The sequence below is a fragment of the Rutilus rutilus genome (assembly GCF_951802725.1).
Source record: "Rutilus rutilus genome assembly, chromosome: 19".
Taxonomy (NCBI): domain Eukaryota; kingdom Metazoa; phylum Chordata; class Actinopteri; order Cypriniformes; family Leuciscidae; genus Rutilus; species Rutilus rutilus.
Window position 1 is genome coordinate 18,904,304 of NC_140232.1, and position 16,304 is coordinate 18,920,607.

The window sequence follows — 16,304 nt, forward strand, 5'->3', positions numbered from 1 at the left end:
GACAGAAACAGGTATTTCTTAATATATTTCACAAGGTCTATTTAAAGGCTTGTAGGAATGAAGACAGCCAATTTATTTTCAATATGACCTTCACATTGGACACTCTCAATCTTCATTTTTCACATTACGATATAAAAAGGCTAACAGCGGTGCCAGGTAAATGTGGGAGGACAGAATGCATTTATTCGGATGGCTTTAACCCCTCAGTCAGATTCCATGATGACAGGCCTCAGGGAACGCCCCCCCCCCCCTTCATGTCTTTCTTTGTAATCTGGAATTGTAAACATCTCCAGACTTCACTCTCTGACTCAGACTAAAAGTCTGGACTTGCTCAATGTAGCTGTTTTCATAACTGGCAGAAGAACTTAATGACAATGGTGGAAGGTAGCACATGGTCACAGTGCTGGAATGAAACAATACGTATATTTCGAGGATGGATGACGGGAAATGTTTTCGAAAAAAACATGTTTTCAGTCATTGTACAACAAAAGATAGATAACTATCAAAAGCCAGCTCATAAAACTTGTCAATGCAAGAAAACAATTCTGAAATTGACTAGTTATTCTCTAATTTTGACATCAGAACATGAACAGACTCATTGCATTTACTGCATACATACAACGCTTAAAATGAAGTAAAGGTGTTTACGTGCAAAGTGAAATTAAGGTTATTAATTAATTAAGGTTATTAAAAGTGAAGGTGTGCCAGTCGGGTATTGCTTAAACTGCTTATGACTTTTACCCATTAAAAGAATAAAGTTTAAGGCATTTACATGACCTTCAGGTTATTAGACATAATCAGTATAAGACTGTATATGTGAATACACTCACTTTTATGTTTAAGTACTTTTAATTGGAGTGTACTGTCATAGCAGAGATCTTTTTTTGAAGAACTTGTTTGATGCTTTGAAAAATCCAATTTCTTTCCATCCATCCATCCATCTATACATCTATCTTGGCCTGATGAAGACCTGAGTTAGAGATATTTTAAAGATATTTATTAACAAATCAAAGCATGAACCAATCTGGTACTCTCACTTTTTATGAACTCACCTTGATGAAACAGTTAAAACAAACAGAGCTCATCTTCCCTTTTACTGCCATTTCAAAATATACAAATATTTGGTCCCCGTTTCCTTGCGGCACAAACACTTCCCAGGCAGATAAAGCAAGTGTGACATCTACATTCAAACATACAGCACCTGTTTGGTACGGGTTAATGATGAATACTGGCCTTCACTCCACATACACACACATCGATTTCAAGAGATGCCTCTGAGAGTAAGGAGAAAAGTGGCATGGTGTTAAAAGGATTTGCTTCTTCAGTAAATCAATGGAGCTCTCGACAGCAAGGTCACTGGGGAGGCGGGCGGTCATGCGGGTGAGAGTGGAAATGGATTTTACCAGAAAGTCACGCAGACACATTTGCATGGCTACAAGAGGCAACTAAAAAATAGCCTCCGTCAAAGGCAATTCACTTAGGGCAGCCAGTTGAGGAGTCAATACAAGATTTGTTTAGATCTATTCTGGAGGAAAAATAGCGGCAAGTCGATTAATGGGATGCCTTACGCACTGTATAAAGGATCAACATAGGACCATGTCCAATCCTGTTTGCTTTTTCCTAGCATAAAAAGCTATTAGTAATTGTGTGTCACCCTAATGTCTGGCTTGAGACAATTTAGGGAGTGGAAAAGCATAGCTCGGCCTAATATTCATAAAAAGGAATTAAAATAGCAATGGCTTTCTACAACACTATTAATACGCTCTATCTCTTTCTCCCTTTAGAAGCACATACACTGAAAAAAAAAAAGGTCTAGAAACAATTTTCACTCAGAAATTGCTAGTACATATCACAAATAGTTAGAAAGAACCAGCAAGTAACACATTGAATTAAACATGACATTAAGTGAAAGACTGAAATAGTATTCTCTTGTAAAACATACTTGTAAACACAGTATTTTTTTTATTTACAACTTCGAAAAAATCATTTTTTACAGCGTAGTCCTAACAAACGCAGCCTGTTGGCAACATTTAACTCTACAACACAACTTATAGTCACTTCAAAACGTTTTTTCAGTGCAATGATGTCATCACAATAGGAGAAAACAATTAGTCTGACCAACATTTTAATATCTAAACCGACCATCTAAGCAATTAAGCATTGGTAAGAACATAAAACCAGGGGTTGGCATGGCAACTAAAGACTCTGCGGTATTCAAGCTTAAGCCTTCAATAAATCAGCAGTGAAACGTTTCTGCTTATTTCGCACTGTGGAAAGGGATAGTGTACAGGCCAAATTTACTCAATTGTTCGGAGATCCCAAACAGACTTTATAAGCAAATCCCATCCACATACTGAATCCAAATAAAAACTCAGGGCCTGGGAAAGGGTGGCTCTACTGCTGGACCGGAGGAGTGCATGTGTTTAACCACACACACCGCCTGCTGGTTTGGCTGATGGCCAGTTCCCTCATGCTTCATCAAAACACTTCCATCGTCCATCGCCCATCGCCTGCTTTCATTATGAAGGAGGATGAATCAAAGTGACCACACCATAGTCATTAAATCCTCTTTATTTATCAGATAGGTTGAGAAGAGCTAATGAGAATCAGGGTGGGACTACCAAACATGCTCATTAAAGATGTTTAAATAGATCCGAGTGGGAACAGGGTATATCAAAGCTTAATAAAATGCTCAAGTCACTTGAGTGACACAAACACAGCCAACACCACACGTCAGGTCTACAGATTGTGACTAAAACGATCAAGATATTATATATGTGACAACTTAAAATCCAGTTAGGAAAACCTTATGAGTGTCCACTAAGAGTGCATGACAGTTTTCCATAACACAACAATGAACACCGCGGTGAACTGTTATTGTGATCATATACTTTAGTGAGACACGCATCAGTCCATTTACTGACAGGTTGTCACATATGTACAAGAAACATTATTTGTTGAAATAAATTAATAATGGTATTTTAGAAATGTAAAAATATTAAAAAAATATATATTATTGGTTATGATTTAAAATAATAATCCATCTTAATCCAGTTTCAATCGACTGTATTTGAACCTTTGTTTCCATGACATTTTGGAACCATAATCAACACCATTTTACTTTTATTCCCAAACAAGCAGAAATACTCTGAAACTCAAAAAACTCTGATTCAATTTCTCTGTTAGGGTGCGTTCACACTTGTAGTTTGATTTGCTTGGTTTGTTTGCCTAGTGTTCACATTGTGATTCAGCGAACCTAAAGGCACAGGGATATGTTCACAACCTGATTGGTCGGCTTTTATAACTTATTTTTCGCAACGGAACTTACCGAACATCCAAAACAATGCTGTGTGCTGGGATAAATGCGCTCATTGTATGTGCGTAGCCTACATATGATGCTATTCTGACCAGCTGGGAACTCGAGAAGAGCTTATAAAATGTGTAAAGGAGTAAAACAACGGCAGGAATCCCTCCGTCACACACACAAATGAAGATCTGCTGTGAGGAGACACGGTTCTGATGCCTGTACCGAACTGTGATGGGCAACATCGCGACTATGACGAAAAAAAAAAAAACAGGTATGTGTGAGTGTTCTGTCCTTTTCAGGGTCTCAACTTCCTGTTTTTGGTTCGTTCACGTGTCTTTGGTCCGTGTTGCGTTCATATTTCAATCGAATCGCACCAGAGTTTGTTTGTGTTTCCTACACCAGCGTTTACTACAGTAAAGTTGAGCAAGTGGATCTGGTATTCTGAGCTGGTGTGAGTGAGTGGAGGCGGGGCTAATTTGCATATTCATGGAGTATACTAAATGAAGCAAGGACGTACATTCAAGCTATTTTAAGAAATCAATAAAAAAAAATTCACAGGAAAAAAACTTTAAATATGTAATTTTAATGATGGATGATTAGTTTTAGAGGGTTACAATTATTGACTACAGGAGGACTTTAAGTAAGAAGCTCATGAACTGAAGTGTTGCTAAACAACCAGCTTTATCAAGTGATATGGTAATTTGTCATCTAAAAAGTATGTTTTTTTTTTTTGTCTTGTCTGAAGCCCTGCACACCTCCAGGCTGCACTTTACACCAACCACTTTCCATACACATGACTACGCAACAGCCCCCAAGGGTCAGTGCCAGTGCTCGTGGGCCACTTTACTTTTCATTAGCCGTGTATTTACCGCACTTCTCAAGCAGCTGAGACATTCCATAAACACTTTAGGGAACGAGCACAGAAGGTCCTTTCAGTCCCACCAGGGAAGCTGGGTAAGCCCCTGAGGGGTTCAGGGCACAAGCTGAGAAACAGTTGAAAAAGAAGTTAAACTTTGTCTTTTATATTATCACTGGTTGTAAAGTTCATATGTTGTTGTTGGTTTTTTTAAATAATAAAAAATAATAATAATTTGCACTTTAATTTTTTTATTCTTTCAGTTTGCTTGTTTTATTAAAGGGGTCATATAATGCCATTTTTGTACAAGCTAATATGATTCTTTAGGGTCTAAATTAAAAGCTTGTAATATACTTTAATTAAAAATTCTCATTAGTATTGTAAGAAAACACTCATTTTACCTGGTCAAAAACAGCTCTGTTTTCAGCACGCCGTTTAAGTGCATGTGTCTTTAAATGATAATGAGCTTTGCTCACCCCGCCCCTCTGTTCTGTGCGTACACCGTTTGTAACACAATAACACAATAACCATAACATTCATTCTAAACGTGGGATTATGAATTATATTGAGAACGTCGTACATAGAAAACATGCCGTAATGTACCCTGAGTGTAAACAGCTTCGCTTCATCGTGAAGCGTGCAGTGAGCGATTTGCAAAGATTAATGTAAATATTAATATAAAGGTTAGTAAACTCGTTACACTCACTTCAGTTATTCTGGAGGTGCAGCAGGAACATGAATAGTTGGTACCGATCCTTTTTTCAGGAGCAGCTTTTTAGCAAAACCAGCTTTATACTGACCCTCGTTTGTAAAGCAGTCTGGTGTGTGAAATGATTCGCGCAAACATGAAAGCATTGACGTTGATCATGGGGAATATTCCCTTCGAAAACAAACTCAGCCACTGCGTCTTCAGTGGTTCGGATTTAGGAACATCAAAATGACTGCTGTGTTCATTATTGCACCCAAGAACAGAACACCACAATCGCTTAGACGCCATTCTGCTCATAGACAGTGCTCCAGCGTATCAACAATGACCGTGCCGGTCCGTGCGGACTATGATTGACAGCTCTCTCACGAGCGAGGGCGGGTCTGTGTTGAAACGCTGCTGTCAATCAACAATCGTGGGAGGCTTGATTTGAGACGGGGGAAAACATATAAGAAGATAAAAATAAAAAACACTGGATGGATTTTTATCATTTTATGATGGTTGTGTACAGGCACTGCCAACACACATTTCAGTACAATCAACTTGTAAAAGTGCATGTACCATTATATGACCCCTTTAAACTTACAAGAAAGTCTCATTAGTAGTGCTAAACAAAAGCTGTAGCCTAGTCCAAAGATTATAATGTATTTTAACACAAAATATTATTATAAAAATATATTTTAAAAAGTTTGCATATGATACATCAGGCTTTTATGGCTCATATAGTATGATATAGGAGAATATGGAGTTAAAGGTGCTGTATGTAGGATCCAGCGGCCTCTAGCGGTGATGTTTCAGATTGCAACAACAGCGCTCGTGCTCGTGAAAAGCAATAAAGTTACAACTGTAGTCTTTCACATCAGATAACGTTAGCAAATGGTCGGCGTTAGCTGGCGAACTAATGAGGTCTAACTTGAGCCAACTAAAGCACAAAATCACAATATATTTTACATGCTTTTAAGTATTGTTAGCTTACCTGTCCAAAAGGATGAAAGCCAACTCAGGGTCTGTTTTTATACCTAAAACAAAGCGGAGATCTCTCCATAATTCAAACGCTCTGCCAATGTTGATCCGTGTTTTCGTCCTGAGTCGATCCGATTGACGTTTGTCCTGACGAGCCTCAGCAGATAACAATTTTTTTTTTTTTTTTTTTTTTTTTTTTGGAGTTTGTGTTGGAGTCTGTGTTGTGCTGGAGGCAGGTCGTTTTTTGGTGTTATCAGACTCCATGTCGTTAGCTGCAGTGCCGTCGCAATAGACTATATATAAAACGGAGAGGCTCGGGAGCGCGCATGCACGTCACATCCGGTGGATTTCGCAGAAAATCCGACCCGGAGACTTCACATAAAAATAGGAATACTGGTCTTCAGAGGTAATAGCAAAACGCGAAAAGTGGATCATTGTAATGTGTGATTGCAACCCCTTCACAGACGGGCAATAAAAAAAGGATTCATTTTATAAAAAAAGTTACATACAGCACCTTTAATACTCGAGAAAAAAAAAAAAAAAACACCAGTTGCTAATATTTATATGGCCAAAAATTTCAAATGAAATTCTGAGCTTTTAATGCAATTCAATTAGATCTTTATAACAGTATAGCAGACTATATAGCCTGTTGTATCGTATTTGATACACATATTTTAACATGATTTTACTATAGAATTTATGAATAGTCAAGCAAACCCAAGTTGATGATGATAAGTGTTCATCTTAAAATATCACTAACGATAAAAGTTGTTCTGACATTTAATTTATAAAAGAATTTTTAGAATTATACAAAAGGGCCTTTTAGTTGCTAAAACAAGTATAAACTATCAATCAGACGACAGAAAGCATGTACTGTAGATAGTGTACAACAGATTTTCATGTTGATAATTTAGAGGCCTCAGAAATGTGCGTATCAAATATGATACAGCAGGCTTTATGGGCTACCATCGATTGGGCAGATCTGAAGATAGGCAAAAGGACAAACCCTTTGTGGTGGTACAGAGAGGGTTATGATGTTACAGTGAATCACAGGGGATCAGACAGAACAGAAAAATGAGGTCGGATATAGGTTACGCTGCTAGGGGAAATGTAGGGGAGGGGGTGGTCCTGTGGCAGACGAGAGGGACTGGTGCAGAATTAGGACGGGAGGTGACATGGCTGAGCAAGAGGAGAACCACACAATGTACAGCACGTTAAAATAACAAGACTGCACTGTTCCGAAGATCTCAAAGAAAGCACACAACACTGTCACGATTCTGTGATTGTGCTAAATGTCATGAATAAAGAAATGAAGGAATGGAAATAGTTCAGAAAACTGATGCACGATTTATCAGTAACATTAGTTATTGGCTTATTTTTTATCAGTAGCTATGTTTACACCCAAAGTTGCGAATTTAACTTATGTGCAAAATCTCAACATTGCATAAAACATTTGCGGAAAAAAGCACAGTTTCCATCCCATGTGTTCAAAAGAACAAAATCGTCACTTCCTGGGGAATTGGCACAAACTATCTATAATAAAGATGGAAGTTGCTGCAATTGGGGAAGCCACAGTGGCTCTTTTTTCCTACATCTTAAATGACTTGCGTCTCAGAGCGTGGAGACGAAACGCAACAAACTGTCATGTTTTCTTGAGTTCGGATGTTGGTGTTTGGGAACGTAATCGTGTGAGGCGGTTCTGGGAGGGAATTAAACCAAATCATTTTGATGACAGATCAAAATGCTCAGGCATTTCAGAATGACCAAAAGCAACATTTGAGATGCTGTGCAATGAAACTGGCCCACTGGTTAGTCCAGTTTATTCAATCACATCCTCTGTTGAGGTAGTCAAGTGAGTTTTTTGTTGAGCCTCGAGGGATTTATTCGGTAAATGCTTTTCTTATCGGAATTTTTTTTATCCGCTTCAATTGAGCACATGCACTTTTTATGCACATTTTTTGAATTTATGTGCTTCATCAAGCGATTTTTATGCAGTATCCCCAAATGCACACAAAAAATAGGTGGATGGAAACAGATAATGTTCAAAACAGTTGTGTTGCTTAATATTTTTGTGGAAACAGTGATACATTTTTTTAGGATTCTTTGATTAATATAAAGTTCAAAAGAACAGCACTTATTTAAAAAAAAACAAAAAAAAAACATACTGACCCCAAATTCTTGACCAGTAGTTTATTTTCTTGTTGAATATCCTGTTTCCTCTGAAATATCTGACATTATGAAATTGGAAAGGGTAGGGAACGACTTTAAAACCAATTAAAACGTCAACATAATCCACAGGAAACCAGAAAAACACTGACTGCAAACCCCAGAAAAGCCAGTTCTTCAGTGTCCATTTGAAATAACAACACCACTGGAATAGTTTCACGATGCTGCTGTTTACTCTTGCCAACAGGGCCCCATTGCAACTATTTCCGTCATTGACATCGTCCTCTGTAATCAAGAGACTATTCTGCCTTTGTGACATAAGCAAACACATTGTGTAAAAAGGAAGAGGCATTTTTGGTACACCGACTGCAATTTACAGACTTGTGCCTGTCACATCTGTTTGTTGAGAATCGTTGAGATTCATCTATCTTATTTTCTTTTGTCAGGTGTTCCTCTTAAAGGGATACTTCACCTCTGGAAAGATGAATGTGTATTTAAATTGGGTCATTTATGTAGTAGAAATGTGAAATTATTTTTTAATTTGGAGACTTCTAGAATGAGAAAAGCCAGAAAATTTTTTTTTGGCTCATGTAGATGAAAGACAACAACTCCCAGAATGCACTTGCTTCGCTGCTCTAGGAGGCCACTCCCAAGCCACGCCTACCGGTTAGAGAGCAGTTAAACAACAAAGCTAAGCTACTAGTGAGTCTCCGTGACAAGCCTGCCCGGGTTTTTGAGATCGCACAAAATGTCCGAGATTCGGCTTTTGCGTTCTGCAGTCGCCATTCATCATGTTCACTGTGGCGAGCAGGACGAGGCTAGGGCCGCGGGAGAACGGCGCGAGGCCGGTGGCGTGATTACTGATGAGCACTGTGAGACGCACCGGTCTCGTATCTCTCACGGTCCCGGAGGAGCGGGAATTTTCTTAGCAATGGTAAAACGCACATCAACCAATCACTTGTTTAGCGTTCATGTAAACACTACATTCAGATTCACCAATCGGAATGAATTCAGTTAGACTGAAACAAAAGGTGTGCATGTAAACAATGAATGGCGACCGCAGAAAGCAAAAGCTGAATCCCGGACATTTTGGACAATCTCGATGGACGGACATGTACGGGAAAAAGAGGATGGTAACCCCTACTACTCAGCTTTCTCCACAGAATAAAAACCCGTTAGCTTAGCTTCCAAATAAAAGATGGCTGACACTGTTTGTACATTCTTTGAGTGAGATCCCACCCTCTATGGGCGGGTTGAGAACATGCGGGACAGCCCCTACTACTGGCTGTAGTCTTTAGCCTCTGGCCAAAAAAATCCTCCGATGATGCAAAATGACGATTTTTGCGTCATCTGAGGATTTTTTTCCAGACAAAAAATACATAAATCTCTCGTCTCAGGGGGATATGAGGGAGGAAAGCATGGTAATTCGAAAATACTACAGGTTTTCTACTGATACAAAGCTTAATGCTAAATCCTGAAGTATCCCTTTAACTGTACATATTGTCGTTGTAAAGTTACACTCAAAATAAAATAAATACAGGACAAGCTTCAATATTTCCTTCCCAAACATTCAGTATCTCCCTATATATGCATTTACATCTGTGCTATGTAAAATAACACACCACTGTGTTTGTGATTCTGTGAGGAAAAGCTCCTCCCATCAAATGACAGTGAAAAATATCCGCTCTTTCCCCTGCAGCTGGTGATGGTGGTGCCAGCTGGACCCACGCCAGCCGGGTCTCAGCCCTGCCCTCGTTCACACAGTCTAACCCCCAGGACAACAGGTGACACGCAAACAGTCACACTTACAAAAAGGGCCAGTTAGCGTGTCTTAGGGCATCGGTAGTGCAAAATTACAGCTGACCACATAAGTAGACTGTTAGAAAAGAAGCAAATTACAATGTAGCGGTCGCTACTGCTGTCAGGCTTTATGCGCACATGGTGCACGTTTGATGTTGTATGAGCGGTATTTCTGATGTTGAGGCTTTCGTTGGATTTATGGGCTCTGGCAGATGATAAAACGGAAAAACAACAAGAGGGATGAGAGCCATCAAATACCTCTCGCCATTCCCAAAACCTTACTGAAAGCAGACCACAGATTCTGATTGCAAAGTTGAAATGTTTTCAAAATAATAAAGAACTTTTCTTAAAATAATGTTAAACCAAAGATAAAATGCACTACCACCTGTTACCCTTTCCATGCAGAAGGATGGTTTAGAATTGAATTGAGAATGCCTTTTAAATATCAACTTAATATCTGAAATTGAATTGAGGTAACAAAGAGGATACAGAATTTCAACTTGAATTTGAATGCAAGGAAGTAAAATTGCAATTAACTTAAATTTGAGACAGACAGACAGACAGACAGACAGACAGACAGACAGACAGACAGACAGACAGACAGACAGACAGTAACTTTCCCCAATGATGGATGGATGGATGGATGGTCGGATGGATGGACAGAGAGATAGAATGATAGACAGATAGAACATTAGATAGAATGATAGATAGATAGAACAATAGACAGATAGAACATTAGATAGAACGATAGATAGACAGACAGACAGACAGACAGACAGATAGATAGATAGATAGATAGATAGATAGATAGATAGATAGATAGATAGATAGATAGATAGATAGATAGATAGATAGATAGATAGATAGATAGATAGATAGAAAAAGTAACTTTCCCCAATGATGGATGGATGGTCGGATGGATGGACAGAGAGATAGAATGATAGACAGATAGAACGATAGATAGATAAGATAGATAGATAGAAAAAGTAACTTTCCCCAATGATGGATGGATGGATGGATGGATAGAGATAGAATGATAGGCAGATAGAACGATAGATAGAATGATAGAACGATAGAACGATAGATAGATAGATAGATAGATAGATAGATAGATAGATAGATAGATAGATAGACAGATAGATAGATCATGCAAAACCCACAAGTCTAAAAAAAAAAAACGATTTTCTACCCAAACTTTTTTTTGCTCAAGCCAGCATGAATGGTGTAACTCAAGAGTTTGTGAGGAGGACTTTAACAAAGGACTGTTTATTTTAATAATACAGGCAGGATTATGTTGTCTGCCAGTGCCGGTCTGTTCCTAAGAGGTGACTTTTAACACCCAGTTGACGGAAGGGAAACCTGCCAGATTTAGCTTCCCAGGAAAAATGGCACACAGTAAAACTGTAAGAACCACCTGATCTCATTCACTGGCTGGTTCTGTCAGCATAATGCCCACAAAGTCAAACTCAATCCATTCCGAGCCCACAAAGCACAACACTTTTGACTAAAACGAGGTGGATTTATAAAACATGATTGAAAAGTAACTGTTTTACCACAGAAGAGGTCTGAGGAAACATTTTTAGTATTGGTGTTTCCTCAAGGGATTTCCATGAAGATATATTTTCCTTGCTGCAAAATAACCTCTGGCATGCAACCGTTAATTTCTTGACTATATACAATGCATGACGCTTAGTACCTTTAATTTCATATTAAATCCTTGAGGATTTTCAAAAATGTCAGGGCAGTCACCACAGTGTGGCACAGCATGTGCTTGTTTGACAAACGCACGTGGCTGCACTGTCCGCTGCTGTTTACTCGAGGGAGGGGCACTAGGTGAGCGTTACTGAGGTTTTCGAGGACTAAAATCTGTGCATCATGCTCTCTGATCTCTCTCTCAGAGTAACGGATCTAACAGAGGCAGTTTAAACAATCTTGCAAGACTCGACAGTGCGGTTTGTGAACGGCTCGAGGGCATTCGATTAAGATTGCAGAAAAGAATTTGGAGAAAGTGTAGAGACAGACTGAAGAATGTCTACACTTCCCACTGGTGTAAATCACGATCCTGCTGTTAAAACGCAACATAACACTGATCATTTGCAATTTGTTTGTGGCGTGCTGAGTTCGCAGCTCTGCGCTCTCTCTGCCTGCTTACGTAACTACAGCTTGGACTGAGCTGATGAGCTCTTTTCAGCTTGATAGCAGAGAAATAGGCTCTTAGCGCTGTAGTCTTCTGTCGGTTTCTGTCATTTTTGTCAAATTTGCAAATGTGCACTTAAAAAAATTTAACTTAAAGAGTTACTGTCTTATATTATATATCCTCATTATCATCACATATTATAAGACAATAAGTCTCCAATTGTAGGCAAAATGGGGAAGTCAAGACATAATAAAACAAAAGATGTGAACCAACATGACCACTGAAACAATGTATTCTGCTTGATCTAGATTTTGTCATTATTGTGCTCTTGCTTAATCATTTAACACTAATGTTCTGTTTAAGGTTTGAGAGTCTAAGGCTCAGCAGTTAATATGTCCTATGACATATCTACATGACTTTTAATAATTTAATGAGAAAACATGCTTCAAATGTTCTCTATGAGAATATGTTACATACACTTGCTTTCAAAAGTTTGGGGTGATGAGATGTGATGTTTTTGAAAGAAGCTTCCTATGCTCACCAAGGCTGAATTTTTATTTAAAATAACTGTTTTCTATTTGATTTTGAATCTATTTTAAAATGTAATTTATTTTTATTATTATTATTATTATAGCTTATTATTGTTATCAATGTTAGAAACATTTGAGCTGCTTAATATTTTTGTGGACACTGCGATAAACATTTTAAGGTATGTTGATGAATAAAATAAGAAAGAACAGAAATCTTTTGTAACAATGTAAAGGTATTTAAATGGATGGTAAACCCCTTGCTGACCCCAAATTTTTAAAAAGGTTGCTTAAAAAGTAAATTAAGTACAATCAATTGGATGTTTAAGTCATTTCAACTTAAATTACATTAAACTGACTTTAAAAAAATTAGTTGAATCTTGTATAACTTAAAAAAAAAGTGGAAAACTTATTTTGATGAGTTAAAGCAATGTAAAAACATAACTTATTAATCATATAATTTTTTACAGTGTTATATCACTGGGGTTTCTGGGACCCTAAACATAAATGCAATCTGAACAGAACATGAGTGTTAACGTTTGCTTCAACAGTTGTTGCACGTACAACAAAAGAGTGCAAACGAATGTGAAAATGAAATGATTAAAAGCGAAACTAAACGCAAGATTGCTTCACACTGACACTTTGCTTCAAATAACCTCTTCTTTGCATTGCAGTGACCCTCAATTCATGAGGAAAACAAGACTGAATATTAGCTAACGTAAAGCTACATGCCATTCGCATGGTGACCATTCAAATGCATTACAGCTCACATTCAAAATGAAGAACCATTCCTTGTGTGTTTCCATTCAAACCAATAACACCACAGATGTCGGCTCAATTGACATTCTGTATCTTCAGTCCTTCTCTTAATTTCTTTCTTGTCTTTCACCCCTCCCCCAACAAAAAGCCTTGCTAAATTCACCATAGTAGACGACCCCTTTGGGTTAATTAGCCCTCGGCAGGACAACAACATTAATGTGAAGTGATGCATAAACACTCTGGGTGGACAGAGAGCGAGTGACTGCACTGCCTCAGGCCATTCTTGGCCTCAAACACTGCAGATCAGACCAGTCGTATCATGACAGCGAGATAAGGAAAGGGAGAAACCACATGGAGAGCTAACACAAAGAAGAAATAGTAGAGGATTGGTACTGTTCTTAAAAAACGACAAACACAACATGGATTTGCCTCATTATCTGCCTAAAAGTCCAGGGGGTTTCAAACTTTAGGGGTGCTTGAGGACAGTGGGGAAATTTGAGAGAGAGAGAGAGAAAAAATGCATTTTTGTGCATTTTTAGGTCATAATTTCTTAACCGAAGATATTAACTAAATATTTTTAAATGTAATAAATGTTATAAATCTAAAATGTATAACACATTTACCAAATCTGATGATATTACGGTTTCATTATGTTTTCTACAGGCAGGCCAAAACCAAAAGAATAATTTTTTCAGCAAAAATATTTTTCTAATATTTTATATATTAATATGTAAAATATTTTTAAATACGCATCCAATTAAAGCAAAATACATATTTTCTAAATAATATTTTAATCATTTGCTTTAGATTTAGTACAGTGACAACATAAAAGCCAAATCTTCAACCAATTATTTAATAGTTTTCCTCAAACAATATAATACGCCTTTATGAATGAAAATGTGTAGGCCTATGCCATTATATTTTCGGAAGGGAATGCTTCACAAGGGGGTCATCATAACTGGCATCAAAAAGTTTGAAACCCCTGTAATACTCAACACATGACGACAAAATCAGATACATGTTAGAAGGGTTGCACAACAGCGAGTAATGACCTCTTAAAAGACCAATATCAAGCATGAAATGTCATTATAATGGATCTTGGAGCCTTTTCTTCTTAATATGTTCCCACTGTGGGAATGTGAAATCCTACGAAAGGCCCACCAAACAGACCCTATACAGGACATACAAAAGTAAACACTGCATGAATGTTGCCTTACCTAAATCTCCATGGAAACTGTTGCTGAAGTTGTTGGAGCTTCCGTCAGTGGGCCAGTTCTTGCGGACACCAACAACATTAGCCTCGGAGAGCGCTAGCTGTTGCTTGAGACGCTTTTGGGACTGTGGGGTAGGAGGGCTGCCGCTCTCAAACGACTGCTGGGAGTGCTGGGATGGAGAGCGACTCTTCTCTCGGTACATTCGGTAGGCGGTGGGGCTCGGGGACACGTGGCTGGACTGCCCTGAGGAGAAGTCTTCTTCGCTGGATGTCAGGTTTTCATTGGAGCTGCAATCTGGCGTGTATCCATCCTCAAAACTCCCAGGTGAGTAAGACCGCCTGGGCCACGTCAAGTGCAGTTCCTCTCCATCTCCCATAATGCCCCCCACATAAACGGTCGTATAGGGCTGACAGTCCGACTGGTGCCAGTTCTGCTGAGTTGCTCTTCTTCCATTAAGTCTAATTAAATTGTCCTTGAGGAACCCAGCGTTCAGGTCAGCCTCATCGTACTCACAGTTGTAGCCACTCTCTGTTGCTCTTTCATGTGACCGCTCTGGCTTATGGACATCCCCGAAAGCAGTGGACAGATTACCCGGGACAGAATGCAAAGACCTCTTGCGCTCCATCTGCATAGCTTGATTGCCCAAACTACTTATCTTCTCTGAGACTTCTCTATCATTGACCCGGACAAGACCCTTTTCTTGGTGGTATTCCATATTGACGTAGTAAGGCCTCTCGCTTTTCCCCTCGCTAGATGTTTGGGAATTGGCTCGCCTGATGCGTTCAAAGTTTGACCGAAGTGCAGCGACTCCCAACCCTGTGGTGGCTTTTTCCTTCGGTGGAGACTCTGGAACGCCATCCGCCTCATGATGTGCAGGTCCACGTGAAGCAATGGGTCTGAGTGGAGCTTCAACACTTCTTTTTTTGTATGGAGACATCCAGTCAGTCTCACCATCTCTGTTTTTCTGCCTGTCCAGGTCTGAGATATCACTTCCCCCCACCTCAACACACGGCTGAGACTCACGATTCTCCTCTGCTGCGGTCGAGTGCTTCAGTTTGGCTGGGAGACACCTGGTCTCATCAGCTTTCTGAGGATGGACGTCCGTGGATGCCGGCTTACGCTCACATTGCGACACCCTACTGAAGCCCCAACGCTGAGAGTCATGGCTTCTCCGCTCTTTGGCCAGAAGTGTTTGCAGGTAGATCATTCGAAAACGCTCCTTGTTAACTTCCATCTCCAGTCGCCTAATAGAGTTTCGGCATTTCTCCAACTCCTGCTCAATGTCTCCAACAGAGTTCAAAGACATCTCAGGAGGATCTGAGTCAGGAAACTGAGCTTTCCACGCTTCCACAAAGCCAACAGGTTCTACCATGATTGCTTACTGCTGGTTTACTTTTTTAGTGGGGGAAAAATTACACATTAAAATCCACTTTTTTGTAAGAATACACCCAAAGCCATGGTAATTTATAACTTCATATCCTACAGCTGAGTTATAACTTGTCCTGTGTACATGCATAGCATAATCTCAACATCTGATAAACACTTACTCAGCTGATCTTGGACAGACGCACAATTTTCTCCATAAACACAACAAGCAGAGTCGTAACATCCATGTGCACTTCAAACGTCTATTGACATCCGCGTTTCATGCCATTTATTTTGGCAAACGATGACTGAAAATCCTTTATGAACAGTTTCGCGTACAAAATTCACTTCTCAGTCATGTTAGAGGCTGAAATGTAATTTCAGTGACGTATCCAAAGAAGTTACCAGAAAATTGTGCTGTTATTCTCACAAACGTCGATATTTCTCAGAGATGCGCTGTACTCTTGCAGGGTTACCGCTGGCATCGCTGTCCGTCACTACATT

General features: G+C 39.1%; 1 protein-coding gene across 1 annotated transcript in view; it reads right to left on the reverse strand.

Moving 5' to 3' along the window:
• LOC311278450 (breakpoint cluster region protein) overlaps nt 1-16,304 on the reverse strand; it is a 52,994-nt gene extending 36,690 nt beyond the window's left edge. Inside the window, exons 1-2 of the mRNA XM_084389288.1 lie at nt 15,983-16,304; nt 14,439-15,827 (exon numbers count right to left, since the gene is read on the reverse strand). Coding sequence (XP_084245414.1) covers nt 14,439-15,807 — 1,369 coding nt within the window. The 5' untranslated portion in view covers nt 15,808-15,827; nt 15,983-16,304. The remainder of the gene's footprint in view (nt 1-14,438; nt 15,828-15,982) is intronic.